Genomic DNA, 16,450 nt, shown 5'->3' on the forward strand with positions numbered 1-16,450 from the left:
CAGAGGTAACAGGATCCTTTGTTTTGCAGATATCATGAAATATAAAATTGCTCTGTCAAGTTTTTAGAAGCAAGATGCATTTTAAAATACCTACCAGTGAAATGCATTGTAATGGAAGTAGACCAATCCAAGGCCATAAAGAAAGGCAGCATTCTGTAAAATAAAAACATGTATTTTTTTTACCTACATTCCACTGGGACAAAGACAGAATTCAGTACACGGATGACCTAAAAACAAACTTGACACAAGCAGTATCAAAAGGGGACCTTAACCTGTTGGCTGCTCCACGATCCCTTCATGCATGCCACAATACGCAATTGTTAGCAACTTATTTTTACAAAAAGAGGGGACTGCGGACATCAAATAACTTTCCTTTTGGTACAGTTTATGCCAGCTTAAGAGTAAAAAGGAAAAAAATAATTTGCATATACTACCGCTGAAGACAGTCACATTTGAATAATTATTTAAATTCAAACCCTATACTGCTGCCATTACAGAAAGGACATATACACTGCACGAATAGTTACATACAACCTAGGAGGGGGATTGTTAGTAGCATGGTTATCGGCTGCCTCCCTGCTACACAGCCCCAAATAAACCACTCCGCAGCAAGCATGAATTTTTCGGACCGGGACCGCAGGCATTGATATGCCTTGCGTTCCGGTACAGCCGATTGCATTGTGGCCGGAGGGAGTGGCTGCGGTGCCATTCACTTCAACGAAATCCCACGCCCCACAATAAACTGAGCCGGCGGCAATGCAATACAGTGCGATCAGGCCACAATCGGGCCGGAAAGCACTGAGGATGGTGTGAATGAGGCCTAAATATGCTTATTTGCATTATTTATAAACATAAGGAACAAGAAAAATTTCACTACTAAAGAATTAGTTTAAACCAGCCTCTGTCCAACAGGGGTTCCTTGAGCAGTGGGTAATGGGGATTGATCTACCTACACTAACCCACTAATCCCAAAAAGAGCACTTCTACACTGACCAATGAGACAGCAGATTATCATCTCTTTTGGGGTGTCAAATATGCTGGGCACTGCATATTATTCATCCTTATACATAAAATGTCCTATAATTTAGTGATCATGCTAAGGTACCTTAAACTGAAGAAATTATTTAATTTAGCAGGAGTTCCCTAAGGCATGAAAAACATTTAAAGGGTTCCACCACGGTAAAAGTGTTGCATAAGACTTGTATGACCAAGAAATGTGCACATGCTCTTGAAATTGTCACATTGAATAATCTTTCCTACTCAGCATATCATCAAATAAAATGAAAATAAAGTGCATAAAAAAAAAAAATCTAAATTCTTCAAGTACCTGAGAAAATATTACAATCTACTAGCTAAATTATAGTATAAAACAGAGCAAGTAGAGTGTCATCCAAAGCAACCAGTGGACAGATTTAATTACGGCAGATGTTAAGGTGAAATACATTTTTAAAAATACATATTTAAATTTTTGAAATGTTCTTTGCACTGTAAATAATCAACACTGGCAACCAAAATGCATGATTGCCTTTTCAGCAGAAGAGCTCATGTAGCATTCAGTGTTATGCTATTTTACATAGACTTCAAAACATAATACAGGAAAATCAGACTCTGAAGTATTCCCACTCCATTTAACAATGGTAAATCAAACTGAATTCAGCTCTAATCAGTAAATTCCTGGGGTATTAGGTACATTTACAAACACTGCACTGTTAAACTCATTAAGGCATATAATTAAAATGATTGCTTTAACCAGTTTCCTGCCAAACAGACCAGTAGCGCAGACCAACAAAGAATCACACACACACACAACAACAACGTATGAATAGTGTTCTATGTACTCTGGCAAATGCTTTAAAATTATTTGGTGCTATGATAATGAGTTCATAAAACCTTGATGGCTACTTTAGTATCCGTTTAGTTGCATCAAGTTCTCTTTGTATCAAAATACACCAATGCAGTGTTACAAAGTTTACTTCCGAATAAATCTCATGCACAATTTTTTGCAAGCGCAGTGCACTGGAATGCATGGCATTGCGGTACCGCGTGTTCCAGTGTGGGCGATCACATTGTGGGTGGGAAGCGCGTTTGGGGTGTCATTGAATGGCACCAACGCACCTCCTGCAGTAGAATTTGTCAGGCTGAAACCGAAAATGACTAATTTTTTTAAATTGCATTTTTTAAAAGCACCTGGGGCTTGAATAGCTTCAGCCAGGGAATTACAGCTGCCAGTGGCAAGATTCCACAGAGGGCAGCTGAATGTAAATACAGCAGGTAGTGGGCTGGTGCAATTGACAGCCTGCTATTGGCCATTTTAATTTGCAATAGCCAATACCAGGCAGGCTACTGCACCCGCCCACTGCTTGCTCTGCCCTCCTCCCAGCGTGGAAGAGAGAGCTAGGGGATCCAACCAACTTATAGATAATGAGAATAGTTGAAAACTATTCTCATTATCAATCGATTAGTTGGTTGCAGCCCTTCTATAAACGATGCACTGCGCTTCAACAAACCCATGCTAATAACTTAATTACAATAGTAAATGACATTGTATATTAACTACCTTACGTCCATGGCCGTTTGTGAACGGCCAGATGGACGACAAATCAAATATTTCTCTCTACATATATATCTGATCTCGCGAAACGGATTAATCCAACCACAAGTGTTTCCCCCAAAGGTCTGCACTTACCAAAAGTGTGGTCAAATAGCGATTTTTATGTTATCTTTCGGTCTTCAAGCCTCCCTCTTATCAATGAACTCATCACGAGAGAAGAAGCAAAACACAGGTAACACGTAGTATTTTTTGGTGCACATTTGTGAGCGCAAAAGGAAGTAAATTCTTAGATCTGTTGAACCTTTGGGTAAGATTGGATTTTACGATTTCACGGGATCTGATCATACAGATGGAGGACATTTGTTTGTGCAATATTGGCTGCAGATAGTATATAGATATATAGCCATATGTCTATCTTATCACTTTAATCTAGGACAATTCTTTTTTTAATATAGAGGATACGTGATTTACTATTTTATTGAAGTTATTAGCACGGTTATATGTTTTATTGAACAGTGCATTCTTTGTGTCAATCCTGTTAACACCACACTTCCTGTCCCTGGATGAGTATGCTCATTCATCCACTGCATCCATGGAGGAAGCCATGGTTGCTTCGCGGGCTGGACTTTGCTCATCAACATTACATTATCATCTCAGAGGAAGTGACAAGCACATTGCATTTCTGGAAAGATCAACAGGTATTTTCTGTACTTGCTAAAAAATTTCTTGGTCTGAAGAAAATAAAAAAAAAAAAGACAACTACAACCTATGACTGGTAAGCTGCAATACATAAAATGTTTGTTCTTGGGTTAATTATACTTTAAAACTAAAACTCTAATGCAAAATACAAAGCTGGATAATGAATACGAGAATTGTTTTATCTGCCAAAGGACTTTTAAAATACTCTCAAGCTATTTTTGTGATTTATACATCACCTGGTATATCTGCCTGGAGATAAGCTTTAAGATAATGCTCTTCTGCACACAGGAAATCCTATTCCTCACCCTAAATACCCATTAAACTAAAGGCTGGTGTCTCAGAAGTCTTTCAAACCTTGGCTACCCATAACAAAAAAGTGTGACAGAATGGACTGAGGTACTTGGCTCTCTTATGCTCACCATGCATGTAACAATAAATGATCGATTACATGATGGTTTCAGGCAATTTCTTGAAAACGCTTGACAAAGAAATGTTTGATTTGGTTTAGGGATGCACCGATATAAATCGGCCAAAAATGGCACAATGCAGAAAGTGCAATTTTCTGGCATATATAGCGATGCATCCGTTCTTTCTCTCCTCCCCGCTGGGCGCTGCTTTCTGGGGAGGAGAGAAACTGTCACAGGCGGCTGAGGGAGGAGAGCGCTGTGAGCGGCCAGCATCTCTCCTCCCACACCACTTAGCCTCCTGTCACAGAATGGCAGAGCGGTGTGTGGGCGGAGACAGCCAGCGCTGTCACAGGAGGCTGAGCTCCGCTCGCTCAGCCTTCTGTGACAGCTGTCAAGCTAGAGAGCGGTACAAACACTCAGCGATCGCCGTTTGTAAATAATTCAGGACAGAGTATGGTTACTATATCCTCAATTATGAATGAATGGGAAGTGATCTACATCACCTCCTGTTCATTCATAATTGTGGTTATAGTAAAACACACTCTGTTCTCATGTTATGAACAGGAACACTCAGTATAGAGGATTCCTGTTCATTTATAACCGGGGCTGCAGAAAAAGAGATTGAGGACTCTGTGTCCTCAATCTCTTTATATTAAAAAGGGAAATATCAGGGGTCTGTTTAAACCCCTAATATTTCCCCGAAGACCCTAAAAGTAAAGTAAAAAATAAAAATATTTAATAAAAAAATTAATAAAAAACAATTTTTTAAAAAAAAGTTTCAAAAAAGAAATAACATTTTCATTTCGGCGCACCTCTAATTTGGTTGCATGAATATATTTTTGATATGCAGATTCTTTTCATCAAAACGACAGATATATGCAATGACCACATTGCCATGTGTATGGTAAGCATAAGAAGTATCACTGGATTCAAGGTGTGCGCTTAGCTGCAAGGCTGTGAGGACCTTCTGTCTAGACGTTATGGCAATTTAATGAAAAAATAAGACCCACCTTCCAGTAGTCAGATTGTAAACTGTAGTACCTCTGGTATGCAGATAATGCTGTAAAAAGGAAAAACAAAATAAGCTTATTTAACCAGTGGTGGAGAAATGGAATAAAACAAATACACATTCAAATTTTGAAATTATTTACCCCCATAAAACACACACAGCAGGTTTTACATTTTAAAGTCAATTTCTTTTTTCACAGTGAAACCTATTTTATATTTGGTACATTCACATAGCATAAGCTTAAAATAAATAAATGCTTCTTGCAGTTTTACTTGGGTTAGGGTTTTAAGGGTTAACATGTCAAAAAAAGAGACACAAGAAGAATTGTTAAGAGGGGCTGTGAGGGGTCTGAGATGGATTGTACATTGTATGTTAATAAAGCTAATCAGATAAACACAATCCTCAGAATTTCAGTCCCTTTCTATAAGGACAGACCACTAATAGGGCTGAGAAAAACCTGGAATCCATCATCTTACATACTGCAGCAAAACAACTAAAAAGTGTTTTGTTTTGGGGGTTTTTAAAGATATTTTTCAGTATGCCGTGTGAATAGGAACACATAACGAACATAGAGTGGTTTTTCAAAAGGTTACTGCAAAAGTGGAAATACACTAAACGTCTACTTGCCTTTTCTGTAGGCAGTATAGAGATTCTGTACTAACACACTGTCCACCTCCTTGTCATACTATTAGGAACATATTTATAAAGAAGTGAATGCGACATTCACCAAACTTTCGCATCTGGTTAATCATTCTTTATAATGTAAACAGAAGAGTTACTTGCAGTGAATATTTGGTGGATGGCACATTCACTGCTTTATAAATTGCAATATTGGTGCTATGTAAAGGGAAAGGTTAGATAAAATTTGTATTTGTTTTAATATTGGAGATGTATCTGTCAAGAAGCATAATTTTAGGCAATGGGAGCCTCCATATTTACATCATGAAATGTATACTTTAAAATCATAACTTTCCAGCACTCTGCAAAATTATTTAAAGCCAATCTCTAGCCAGATATTGTGCCCCTATCCCATCATCATCTTTAACCCTCCCTCTAACACTCATGAATCCACCATCATGTGTCCCTTGCCTGCACCTCTACGAGCGGAGACCAGAGATCTAGCACTGCCTACGCCAACCAGTCCCCTTGTGGCATTATGTCATTATACTGGCTTCTAAAGGCTAAGATAACCTTGCTACTGGACAGTAAAAGGGAGTGTACATTCAGTAAAAGGGAGTGTACATTCCTAGAAAGTAATATGGGCGCCCAAAGAAGGATCATCTTATTCTGCACTGAGCAAGCTAGATGTGGGAGAATCACTCTGCTTAAAAGGGCTTTAAGCTTGCTTTTTTCCTTCTTGTTACCCAGTGATTTCTTTGAATGGGGGTGTGGGGTAAGGGGTAATATTTAGGGAAAGGTACATTCTCAAAGATCAGCTTTAAATGGTGGGAATTCCATATAAATATTATAGCAGGATGTTGCATGAAATCAGAGCCCTGGCCATTGCAATTAACATTTCAAAACGGAATCACTGAGATCCAAAGACAATTATAACAAAGAAAATATGTAATTTGTGAAATACTTCATAAAAACTGTCCTAACTTCTTGCCAAGAGATTCAATTTAAAATAAACCCAATTCTTTGGCCTTACCTTTTGGATAGTCTTCCAACAACAGGTTGAAATGACCTAACTGACAGAAGAAATCAGACTCCACCTTTCCTTCAGATTTTAAGATAAGAGCCTCATAGCAACGAACAGCCTAAAAGAAAGGAAAAGTATTAATAATGTACAATTAAAAAAATAAAGCAAATGCTTTATATTCAAGATAAAGTGTAAAAAAAATAAAAAACCCTCTTATTTAAAATAAATTACACAAATCGAGTGCTACAAAGCTTACTTCAGAAAAAAGCTGCATGCACTTTTTTTTGCAATTGCACTGTATGTTACATTGTGGTACCTTGCGTTCCAGTGCGGGGCGATCGCACTGCGAGGAGGTGCGTTTGGGGCGCCAATGAAATGAGCAGCACACCAACCGCACCAAAGTTAGTCAGGCCGAAACCTGAAATGAGTTTTTCCCCACCTTGTTTAGTTTTTCTTTATAAAGGGGGGGGGGGGCTTGATCTCTTTTTCTTTACTTGACTGTCCGGGTCTTTGGGTAAATATTTTTTGGGAAGTCCTTTCCATCCCTCTACCCCCTCCCCGCTCTCCATGCTGACTTCTTTTAGCCGTTACAGCTGTTAAAAGATACCAAGGTACCTTTCCCGATTTACTGAACTCACTTACCCAATGAATTAGAACACTCTGCACAGGGAGAGGGTGTGCACAAAGTAAATGAAATGTCTCATTAGCTTTGAGAAATTCTGTTGCCCTTTGTACGTTTTCTTTTAGCCCTGAAAACTTTAGGGGGAGTGGCTTTAGATGCAACCACAAGTATGTTAAAAGTAAAATAATGAACAATTTAAAAATGAAAACGATACCACCAGAGAACAATTTACTACAATTTAAAAAGTAATATTAGGCTTCTAGCTTTAAATACCAACTTTCTAAATGCATATAATTCCATCTAACAGATTGTCATTGAGCACATAGTTTGAGCAATTATTGCAGTTTTACCTTAACTACTTGAGTCTCGGGTGCCGTTTTAAAAGTGGTGCTACTTTAGCAGTTATTAACCTTACCCATTGGTCTAAGGCTCCAGTGACCCTCAATAGAGTTTCATGCTCGAGCTGCCAGCTGTTAGGGACAGCCATGGTCCAGCACTAAAGCCCAGGAGCCATACTAATCAGATCCTGGGCTTTTTAACCAGTTGGGGGATAAGGTCTTGGAACTCCACAAGAAAGCCAGTTTTAACCAAGCATTTATTTATGCTACAACAGGTGCAGTATTTGCTATGCTAGCACTAAACTGCGTGGCTTTTAATTACCCAAACAGTAAAGTGCAGTTATCCTTTAATTCTAAATGAGGACTGTAACATACATTTAAACCAGTCTATGAGAAAAATAGGATTTTTGTACTCACCGTAAAATCCTTTTCAACGTTCCAAAAAGCCGCATTGTGCGCCCCGAGCATAGTGGACATACCCCCGGTCCTTCAGGACCTGGCCCTCAACAGCCACGCCGTCAAAGCCAGCGACTGTAAAGAAGAGTGTAACATAGGCCCCTGGGACAGAAGATCTGGACACAGGGGCAGCCGCCACGGGGCGTCCACCACCAGGTGAACCACAGTCGTGCACCACACCCTCCGAGGTCAGTCCGGGGCCACGAGGAGGACGGTGACATTCTCGGCCACGATGCGTCGCAGAAGCCGAGGCAACAGATACAGTGGAGGCAACCAGCACCTAAGCCAAAGTAACCGGCGACACCAACAGCTTGGGCACCAAGGGTGCCACATCCAAAGCCGAAGTGCAGCCAAAACGAAGGCCCCGCACCAATCGGTCCGCCAAACTGCCTCCCTCGTGCTTGCTGTATTTTTACTGCTGGGCTCTTTTGGGATTTGAAGGCGCCGGTATTGTTTTGCAAATACATTTAAACCACTTAAGGCAGCAACAACTAATTGACTAAGTCGATTATAATTGATGATGGAAAACGTTGTCAACGTTTTCCATCATCGATTAGTTGACCTGCTAGCGGCTCCACACATGCCACAGGCCGCAACTACTCACCGCCTCACCAAGCTCTGATGGACATCTGCCCACACCTGCAAAGAGCAGGCGTGTGCAGATGGCAGCTGCTGACAGACGGGTCCGATCTAAGGGAAGAAAGTTGCTTGGATTTGGAGACTGCTCAGGTAAGACTGCCTGTACTTACCCCCCACATGGTGCTGTATTAATGTATTGCTGGGATAGTGGGATTTGTATTCCTTTATAGATGACGGTACATTGTAATGTATATTATACAGCGCAATGTATCATCAGCTATAGAGGAATACAAATCCCAGCAATACATTATACACTGTATGTATAATGCACTATTGATGGGATGTGTTGTATTCCTCTATAGGATGCTGGTATTCTCCATTGGGGCCTTAGGCTTCCAAACTAAGGCACTGATTACAGCACAAATTTTCAGCCAGAAAATATCCAGTGCTGAGTTTTTACAAAAAGGGCTAAAAAGCAGATAATTTTCAACACTGATCACAGCAGGTCTCAGAGGACAGATGTACATAATCAGATCTTACATTTGGTGATAATCGCATGTCAAATCAGATTAAAAGATAGACAGCTAAAATGTAAGATTTTCCATTAACCTTACCTTTCTGCTACTGGATCAATTTTTCACACACTCTAAAAAGTGCATATTTGGTCTGAAGTTTACTAAAAGCCCATCTCTGGGCATGAGAATACACTTGGCCATCACTACCTTCTGCCCCTGATCACCCTTTCTGGTTGAACAAGGGGATACTACGGCAACAAAACTACCTTGATCAAGGATATGAAAAGGAAACCCAACAAAAAAAGTAAGCTTGTGTGTTCATGCACAGCTGCTGCATATGTCTGCTTACAAGGTGTGCATTGCTGGCATGTTTTTTTTTTTTTTAAATACCTCTGCAAAAGGTGTAAATGGGTTTTAAAGTGCCCCTCAAACTATCGATACCCACATTGCCAGCACTCCCCTGCAGTTTTTCCTCCTTCGCAGCTGGCAGCAGTGTTGGATGCTAGGGGGAGCAGTAAAGTTCCTTGACACAAGCAAGGCCCCATGGAAATAGGTCGACCCCATACCCAGAAGGACCAGATATATTTGCCAGATGAGGCAGAGAAGGAGTGACAGGTTGCACGGACACAATGAATACCAGTGGGTCAGGGGCAGTATCTCTTTAAGCCAGAAAAATAGCCAAATATCTATATGGTGTTTTTTCTACTAGTTAGTATTAATTAGTAATAAAAGAGCAATAACAAGCAATAACACGACACCAATCTTTAAAGGAGAGTGAAAATCACTCATCCACATAGTTCGAGCCGACGTGTGACAATGAAACTGTCACAGGTCGGCTCAATAGATCGGGGAGTGAACCCATACCGTCGCTCTCTCACTTCTCGATCATCTCCACGCAGAGAGCCGTGACCGTCAGGTACGGCTCCCTGCAGGGATTCCCCCTTCGATCCTCCAGCGCTGACTGGAGGAACAAACAGGGAGGGGGCGGGCACAGCTGGCTCTGCCTCTAGATAGGCAGAGCCAGCAGTCACATACGGAGCTGGGTGGATCTCGACAGTAATGTCGGGATCCGTCCCGGGTGCGGCAGTCTCAGTATACAGCGAACTGTAGCTCGTGATAGACTGAGCTTTGGAACAGTCTTGAATCCTGTAGCACTCCTTACTGGAAATCCCAAAGAAAGTAAATGGGTGCTCGAAATGACAGCGGATGGCGCCGCACATGAAACAACTAGGCTGAGCTTTGGTTCACAGGAGGACGCTAGTATATGTCCTCTCTTGACCCTAAAGAGAACTATGGGGAAAAACACTGACCCCATAGTTCTCTTTTAAACTGAATTGAAGAAAAAAAAACCCACTTCTGCTGATTGTGTACATAAATGATAAAACACCTATGACATAATACATTATTAGGAAACATACACTTTATATCTTTTGTTTATTATACTAGAACTTTTGTTTATTGTGGGGGCAAAAATGAAATTTGATGTCCTCACATATGCACTGTGAATGTCCCTGACAGCTGCAGGTTTTCATACTACCTCATGAAGGGACTATTTATCTGTGTGCACACTGGAAAAACTTCTATTTTAAATTTGCATGTGTGTGTCCACATTGAAAAATTTTCTTATTTCTTCTGTCCAACACCCGACAGCTAGACAGGAAATAAGGGGAAAGTCCCACTTACAGGGACACAGAAAGCAAAACGCTGACAGACCTTCTAAACTTTGCTTAGTTTACGAAAATGTTTGTAGGGATATCTTATATTTTCTTTAGATAACCCATGCTGGTGACCTTAGGGCCAGTAGACAGAGGCACTTTAATTTAAAACATGTGAACACCACATCCACAGAAAACTACAATAGTTTCTTTAAGCCCGGGAGAACTCATGGCCGACTGACTTTCATCCATCGAGCAGTCCTCATACGACTCCCCTCCTCTCCATCATCCAGAAAGCAAGGATCCTGCAATGGCAGAGTCCACAAGTGACTCTGCGGGGGATACCAACGGGACATTTTTGCCCTTTGTGTCCAGCTGTTTCTGGGCTTGTTTCCACCATCACCAGACCATACATTCTTAAATCGCACCAGAAATGCATCCCCATGTTTTCCTATGGTATTTAAGGCTGTAGTTCCCACCAGTGCAGTCAGTTCCAGTGCGCTCAACAAAAGTAGTGCAGGCACCATTTTTTCAGGTCTGGAAGGCACTTGAACGAGTCAAACACGCACCGCAACGTGCTGGCGCACACAAAAAATTTTTTGTCACTTGTTGATCTAAGCAACTGTGGGCACTTCCATATGGAAAAGGGGCGTTTTTAGCTGTACATTGCTGATCTTGACATTGTCCTCTGTGTTGCTATCCAACATGGTGGACACACATATTGACACTGACCATTGTCAGCTATGTGCAGAAGTGTCCTGAGCTTTATGATCCTACAAACCCACAATACAAGAAGAGACACAGTGCTAAGACAATGGCCGCATTCCATGGCTCCATGTTTGTTCAACTCCTGTGAAGGTCACAAACACGTGAAAGACTGAGAGGAAACAGGAAATTACCTCAGAGACATAATCTGCTTGCTTTAAAAAAAAAAAAAGTTGTCAAAAACACATCAAAAACGCGTGCAGATGCGTTGGAAAAAAAGATCTGGTCTGGAGATAGTGAAAACAAGCCCTCTATCAATGTAGAGACCTTCCCCATACGTCCTGCCAAGGAAGTTGCAAATTTCTCTCTGGTGAAAAAAAGAGGAATCAAGAATACCCCCAAAGGGAGAAGTGAGGACTCTGGCACATTAGACTTTAGTCTACACTCAGAGGCACCGTGAAGGGGAACCCTGCTTGGCTCTGTCATGGCACTCTGTACACTGTGTGCTGGCCTGCCCCTAAGTCCCATTTTCTTTGTGCCGGACATCCACCACTGTGGTGAGTGGGTCACCTGAGGGCTAATCATGCCCTTTGCTGTGAAGCAGAAGGGTTGCAGTCGAGAGAGGGAGCAGAAGACTTGATCAATAACAGGGGAGATATAAACGATAGTTTTCGATCTGGGTCCGAATAGTAGGTGCCACACCCCGAGAATTTAGATTAGACAAGGACAGAAAGTGGGGTTTTGAGAGCACCAGAGGAACTTACTCCACTAAGAGATTCATATAAAAGAGTTAATTTTAATTACATTCATTAAAAACAAGGGCTAGAAAACAATCCAATTAAAAACAGTTGATTAGATAGCTCCCTGTGCGCTCTCTCCATAAGTACCCTTCCTACAGCATGGTTAATTCATAGCAAAATATGTACATAGTTTGGGAAACAATCTGATAATACAGACAATAACAGGGGAGAGACGCGCATATGTAATACGCCTAGGTGTGAACGAGACCTTAGGCTCTGAGTTTTTCAATTCAGATTTAAAATCCATGAAACTAATTGAAATGTCTAATACATATTAAAAAAAAAAAAAAAAACTGTAAAAAAAAGTTGTTTTGGGTTTTGGCCTGACAAATTCTGCTGCGGATGTGGTGCCATTTATTTCAATGGCACCCCAAATGTACTTCTAGCCTGCAGTGTGCCTGCCCACACTGGAACGCACAGTACTGCAATGCCGTGCATTCCAGTGCAGTGCGATTACACAAACCTGTGCAGTTTTATTCTGAAATATATTTTGTTTGTAAAACTCCACTTGTGTATTTTAAATAAAATATGGTATTTTTGTTTTTTTTCACCCGATTAGTCGATAAAATAAATCAGCCAACTAATAGATTATGAAAATCATCATTAGTTGCAGCCCTACCGCAAATATGTGAAATATTTGGTGATCGTTCCCTGCAATATTCAAACATCGCATGTCAGTACTGATCACTACAATGATGTAAATAATTGAGGACATGGTACTCAGATACTGTATCCCCAATTATGTGTGTGCTCTACATGTGGACATAGTAAACAGACACTAAATTTACAATCTAATGAACAGGAAGCCTCTGTACTGAGTGCCTTGTGCTCATTGAGTGCTGGGGCTGCAGAAAAAGAGAGCTTGAGGACTCTGTCCTCAATCTCTTTTTTTTTTTTTTTATTTCAAAAAAGGAAATATCAAGGGTCTGTTTAGCCCCGATATTTCCCCAAAGCCGCTAACATTAAAGTAAAAAAATAATTTTAAAAAAAAGCTAACGAAATTTAAGCCACTGTTGATCTGTCATCCACTCCCCGTGTTTTTTTTTTTGCCGTCAAAGTAAATTAAAAGCCCACTAGGTCTCATTCACACAGGGCTAACTCAGGGCGTACAAGTCCGCGCGTCGTGCGATTGTGCACAGCAGGTCCAGGGGTCCGTGCTCAGACGCAGATAGGATCCAGTTCAAGTGAGAGTATTACAGCACACGGCTGCGTCCTCCGGTAGGGAAGAACAGGCTGCTACCCGCAGCACCTGTCCCGCCCGGGAACAGCCCAATAAACCATCCTGTTATATTTATTTATTACAGGTATTTATATAGCGCCGACAATTTATGCAGCGCTTTTACATAGTGTACATTCACATCAGTTTTGAATTGTATTGTGACTGTAATGTCTTCCCTATTTCGTAAAGCGCTGCGCAAACTGTTGGCAATATATAAATCCTTTATAATAATGCACGCCGCACAGACACGAGTACATCCCGAGTTAGCCCCATGAGAATGAAACCTTAAAAAGGAGAAATATGGGGTTATGGCTTTTCCCCATATTTCTCCTTAGGGTAACGGGAGGACACAAACTAACGTCCTCCTGTCACCTTGAGCTCAGCTGTAGCTCACGGTATACTGAGCTCAAGGTGATGGGATACTGAGACGCTGAAGCAGGTCCCGACAATTATGTCAGGATCCGCCCAGCTGAGTGACAGTCAGCGCTGGAGGATCGGAGCGGGGAGAGGGGAATCCAGCCCCTCCCCTTGTCACGGCAGAGAGCCGTGACAGGATCGAGAGGTAAGCGAACGCCGGTATGTGTTCGCTCACCTCCCGATCTACTGAGCCGACCTGTGACAGTCTCATTGTCACAGGTCGGCTAGAACTATGAGGTGAGTGGAAAGCACTCACCTCATAGTTCTCTTTTAAAAAGAAAAATATCCATTATGAAAAAAAAAACAATGTCAAATGGAAAAGGTGGCTCATTGAACAACCATCTATACCTCTCTCTATCCACATCCATAAATGTTAGTTTATAAAACTTGACCATAATAAATTTCAAACCATGTTCCAGGATATATTTTAGATCACACTGCAATGAAGAGACTTGGATGGGATTGACTCAACACGTTTCATGGATATTGGCACAATTATATAAATTTAATTATTTTTTTTTACAGTTTTTAAAGTGCTGTGTGTATAAAATAAACAAAGGTTTTGCTAAATTAAACCAATTAAAGCATGTTGTCTGTGTGGGTACTTTTTACGTCCAGTATGAAAAAACAAGCAATAAAATTGAATTTCTGTGGGATACGGTACCCCCCTATAGCAATCTACCCACCCAATACACTTTGGATTCAACCAACAGAAGCTGTCTCTAGACTCCTACTATCCTGCTAAAAACAGCTAAAAAGGTAAGAACTCTATTTTTAGGTATGCTGTGTGAATTGGAACACAACACATAAAACGGGGTTCTCAAATTTGACTACAAAACTGGAAATATACTTTAAAGAAAAGAAGAAAGAAAAGCTCTAAGATGAGATATTTTAAACATTGCTTGTAAATGCTAGTCTGAACAGAAGATGTGGCAAGCATTTACAAGCAACTTTCTTGAAGCACCAATAGCAAAGCTCGTGGTGATCTCAAGAAAGGAGTCCTGGCTGCCTCTGGTTTCAATAATTTGAGTCACTGAAAGAATAACACCTAATTTTCATGCTTGCTCCTGGTCAGTATTATAGACAAAAGATCATAAGAGTCAGGAACTAATATTTTCAGGAAAGGTAATCAATGGTGGCCTGCATATTTCCCCAGCACAGTTTTTCTTTAACTACCTCCCTGAGCTCTCTAGATCTGAGCGGGCGCTCAGACATGCCCCCTCGCGCACGATCGGGAAATGGCTGATATTTAAAAACAGGCAGTGATCGCCCCGCCCCCCCCCTGCCGTTGTCCCGCTGATCCCAGGCTCCGTGGCTCCGCTGTGCCCGGGATCAGCATGTCGCCTGTGACACAGGGGATCAGAGAGAGCTCGGTACACGAGCTCCCTCCGGTCCCCTCTCCCCTGCAAGAATGCAGAAGTGTTGTATAATACATCACTTCCGCATTCTTGTGTCACTCTCCAGCTTCAGAAGCTGCAAAGAAGCTGATGGATCAGATCTGTGCTTCATCAGCTTCTTTTGGGGTCCTAGGTGACATTAGGGGTCTCGGAGACCCCTGATGTCTCCATAAAGAGGACCTGTCACATATTTTGGGGGTTTTATTAGCACCCGTATGTGATAGCAATAAAGTTTAGTGGAAAAAAAATTCAGTTCCCCAAAAACTTAAAGTTACACATAAAAAAGAATAAAGAAAAAAAAATTTTTTTGTAAAGTCCCCACCCATACATACACGCATGCAAACATGCGTCGGGGGCGCATACGTGCAAAAAAGACGGTTGCGCCCATTACGCCGCACATCTTACATATCGCCACGAACGTCGGAGTGAGAGCAATAATTCTAGGGCCATCAATCACTGATAACACTAAACTGATGAGCGGTAAAAGCTTTTAAAGTGTCGCCTATGGCCAATTTTGGGTATGGTAGTTTTCTGCGATTTCGTGGGTGCGCGCAATTTTAAAGCTTGACATGTTTGGTGTCTATTTACCCGACGTGACCCCGTCTTTTATATTTTACCAAAAAACTGGGTAATAAATGTTTCCTAACAATGTTTTTTAAAAAAAACTTTTTTTCCCCCCAAATTTTTGCTAATTATGGTAAAAAATAAGTGGTGTTTAAATACCACCAAAAGAAAGCTCTATCTCTCCCCCAAAAATGGTATCAAATTCATTTCAGTACAGCGTTGCATGACGGATTAAACGTCAGTCAAAGTACTGCAGTGCTGAATACTGAAAAATGGCCTGGCCAGGAAGGGGGCCTAAACACCTGGTCTTGAAGTGGTTAAAGGGTAAAGCTGGGTACACACAGATCAAATATCAGCCAATTTATTCTGTGGATGGCGTAATCCCCTCCACAAAAGCCATTGGTTAAAACAACTTTTGTCGTAGGGAAATGTTGCAATATTGTTGTACGAACAGCTCTAGCAGCCAATCAGCCCCAAGCACTGTTCAGGTATCCGGGTACTGTTGTCAGGATACAAAGGATACAGCAGGAGAATGAACCGTTCATGCTGATGGAAGCATCTGTCAGATTGTTGTTTTTTCTTTCATTTAGCCTCACAGGCTGAAAGATAAAAATCTCAGTGTGCACATTTCTGTATAAAAATATACCACAGCCGCCACTCATCACGTAAAGTAAGTAAATTGATAAACAGAGCTCAGATGTAAAGTGGAAACAAACCCACCACTGCGGTCACAACATTCCCAGGAGCCTGGAAACTCTGGTGGCAGTGTAAATGTGCACCCAAAAATCCTCAGAGACCAACAGGAGAGTGTGTGGCATGTGAGCAGGTAAGAGGGACGAAAAACCCTGCCACTAACCACCAATGGGAGGAGGGTT

The 16,450-nt window shown here is 41.3% G+C and overlaps 1 protein-coding gene across 5 annotated transcripts in view; it reads right to left on the reverse strand.

Annotated features, from left to right (window-relative positions):
• KDM6A (lysine demethylase 6A) overlaps positions 1-16,450 on the reverse strand; it is a 104,693-nt gene that overhangs the window by 74,118 nt on the left and 14,125 nt on the right. For all 5 annotated transcript variants that reach the window (XM_018565803.1, XM_018565802.1, XM_018565799.1 and 2 more), the window contains exons 3-5: positions 6,318-6,426; positions 4,668-4,717; positions 95-153 (exon numbers count right to left, since the gene is read on the reverse strand). In XM_018565803.1, coding sequence (XP_018421305.1) covers positions 95-153; positions 4,668-4,717; positions 6,318-6,426 — 218 coding nt within the window. The remainder of the gene's footprint in view (positions 1-94; positions 154-4,667; positions 4,718-6,317; positions 6,427-16,450) is intronic.

The sequence above is a fragment of the Nanorana parkeri genome, unplaced genomic scaffold, assembly GCF_000935625.1.
Source record: "Nanorana parkeri isolate BGI_ZX_2015 unplaced genomic scaffold, ASM93562v1 scaffold888, whole genome shotgun sequence".
NCBI lineage: Eukaryota > Metazoa > Chordata > Amphibia > Anura > Dicroglossidae > Nanorana > Nanorana parkeri.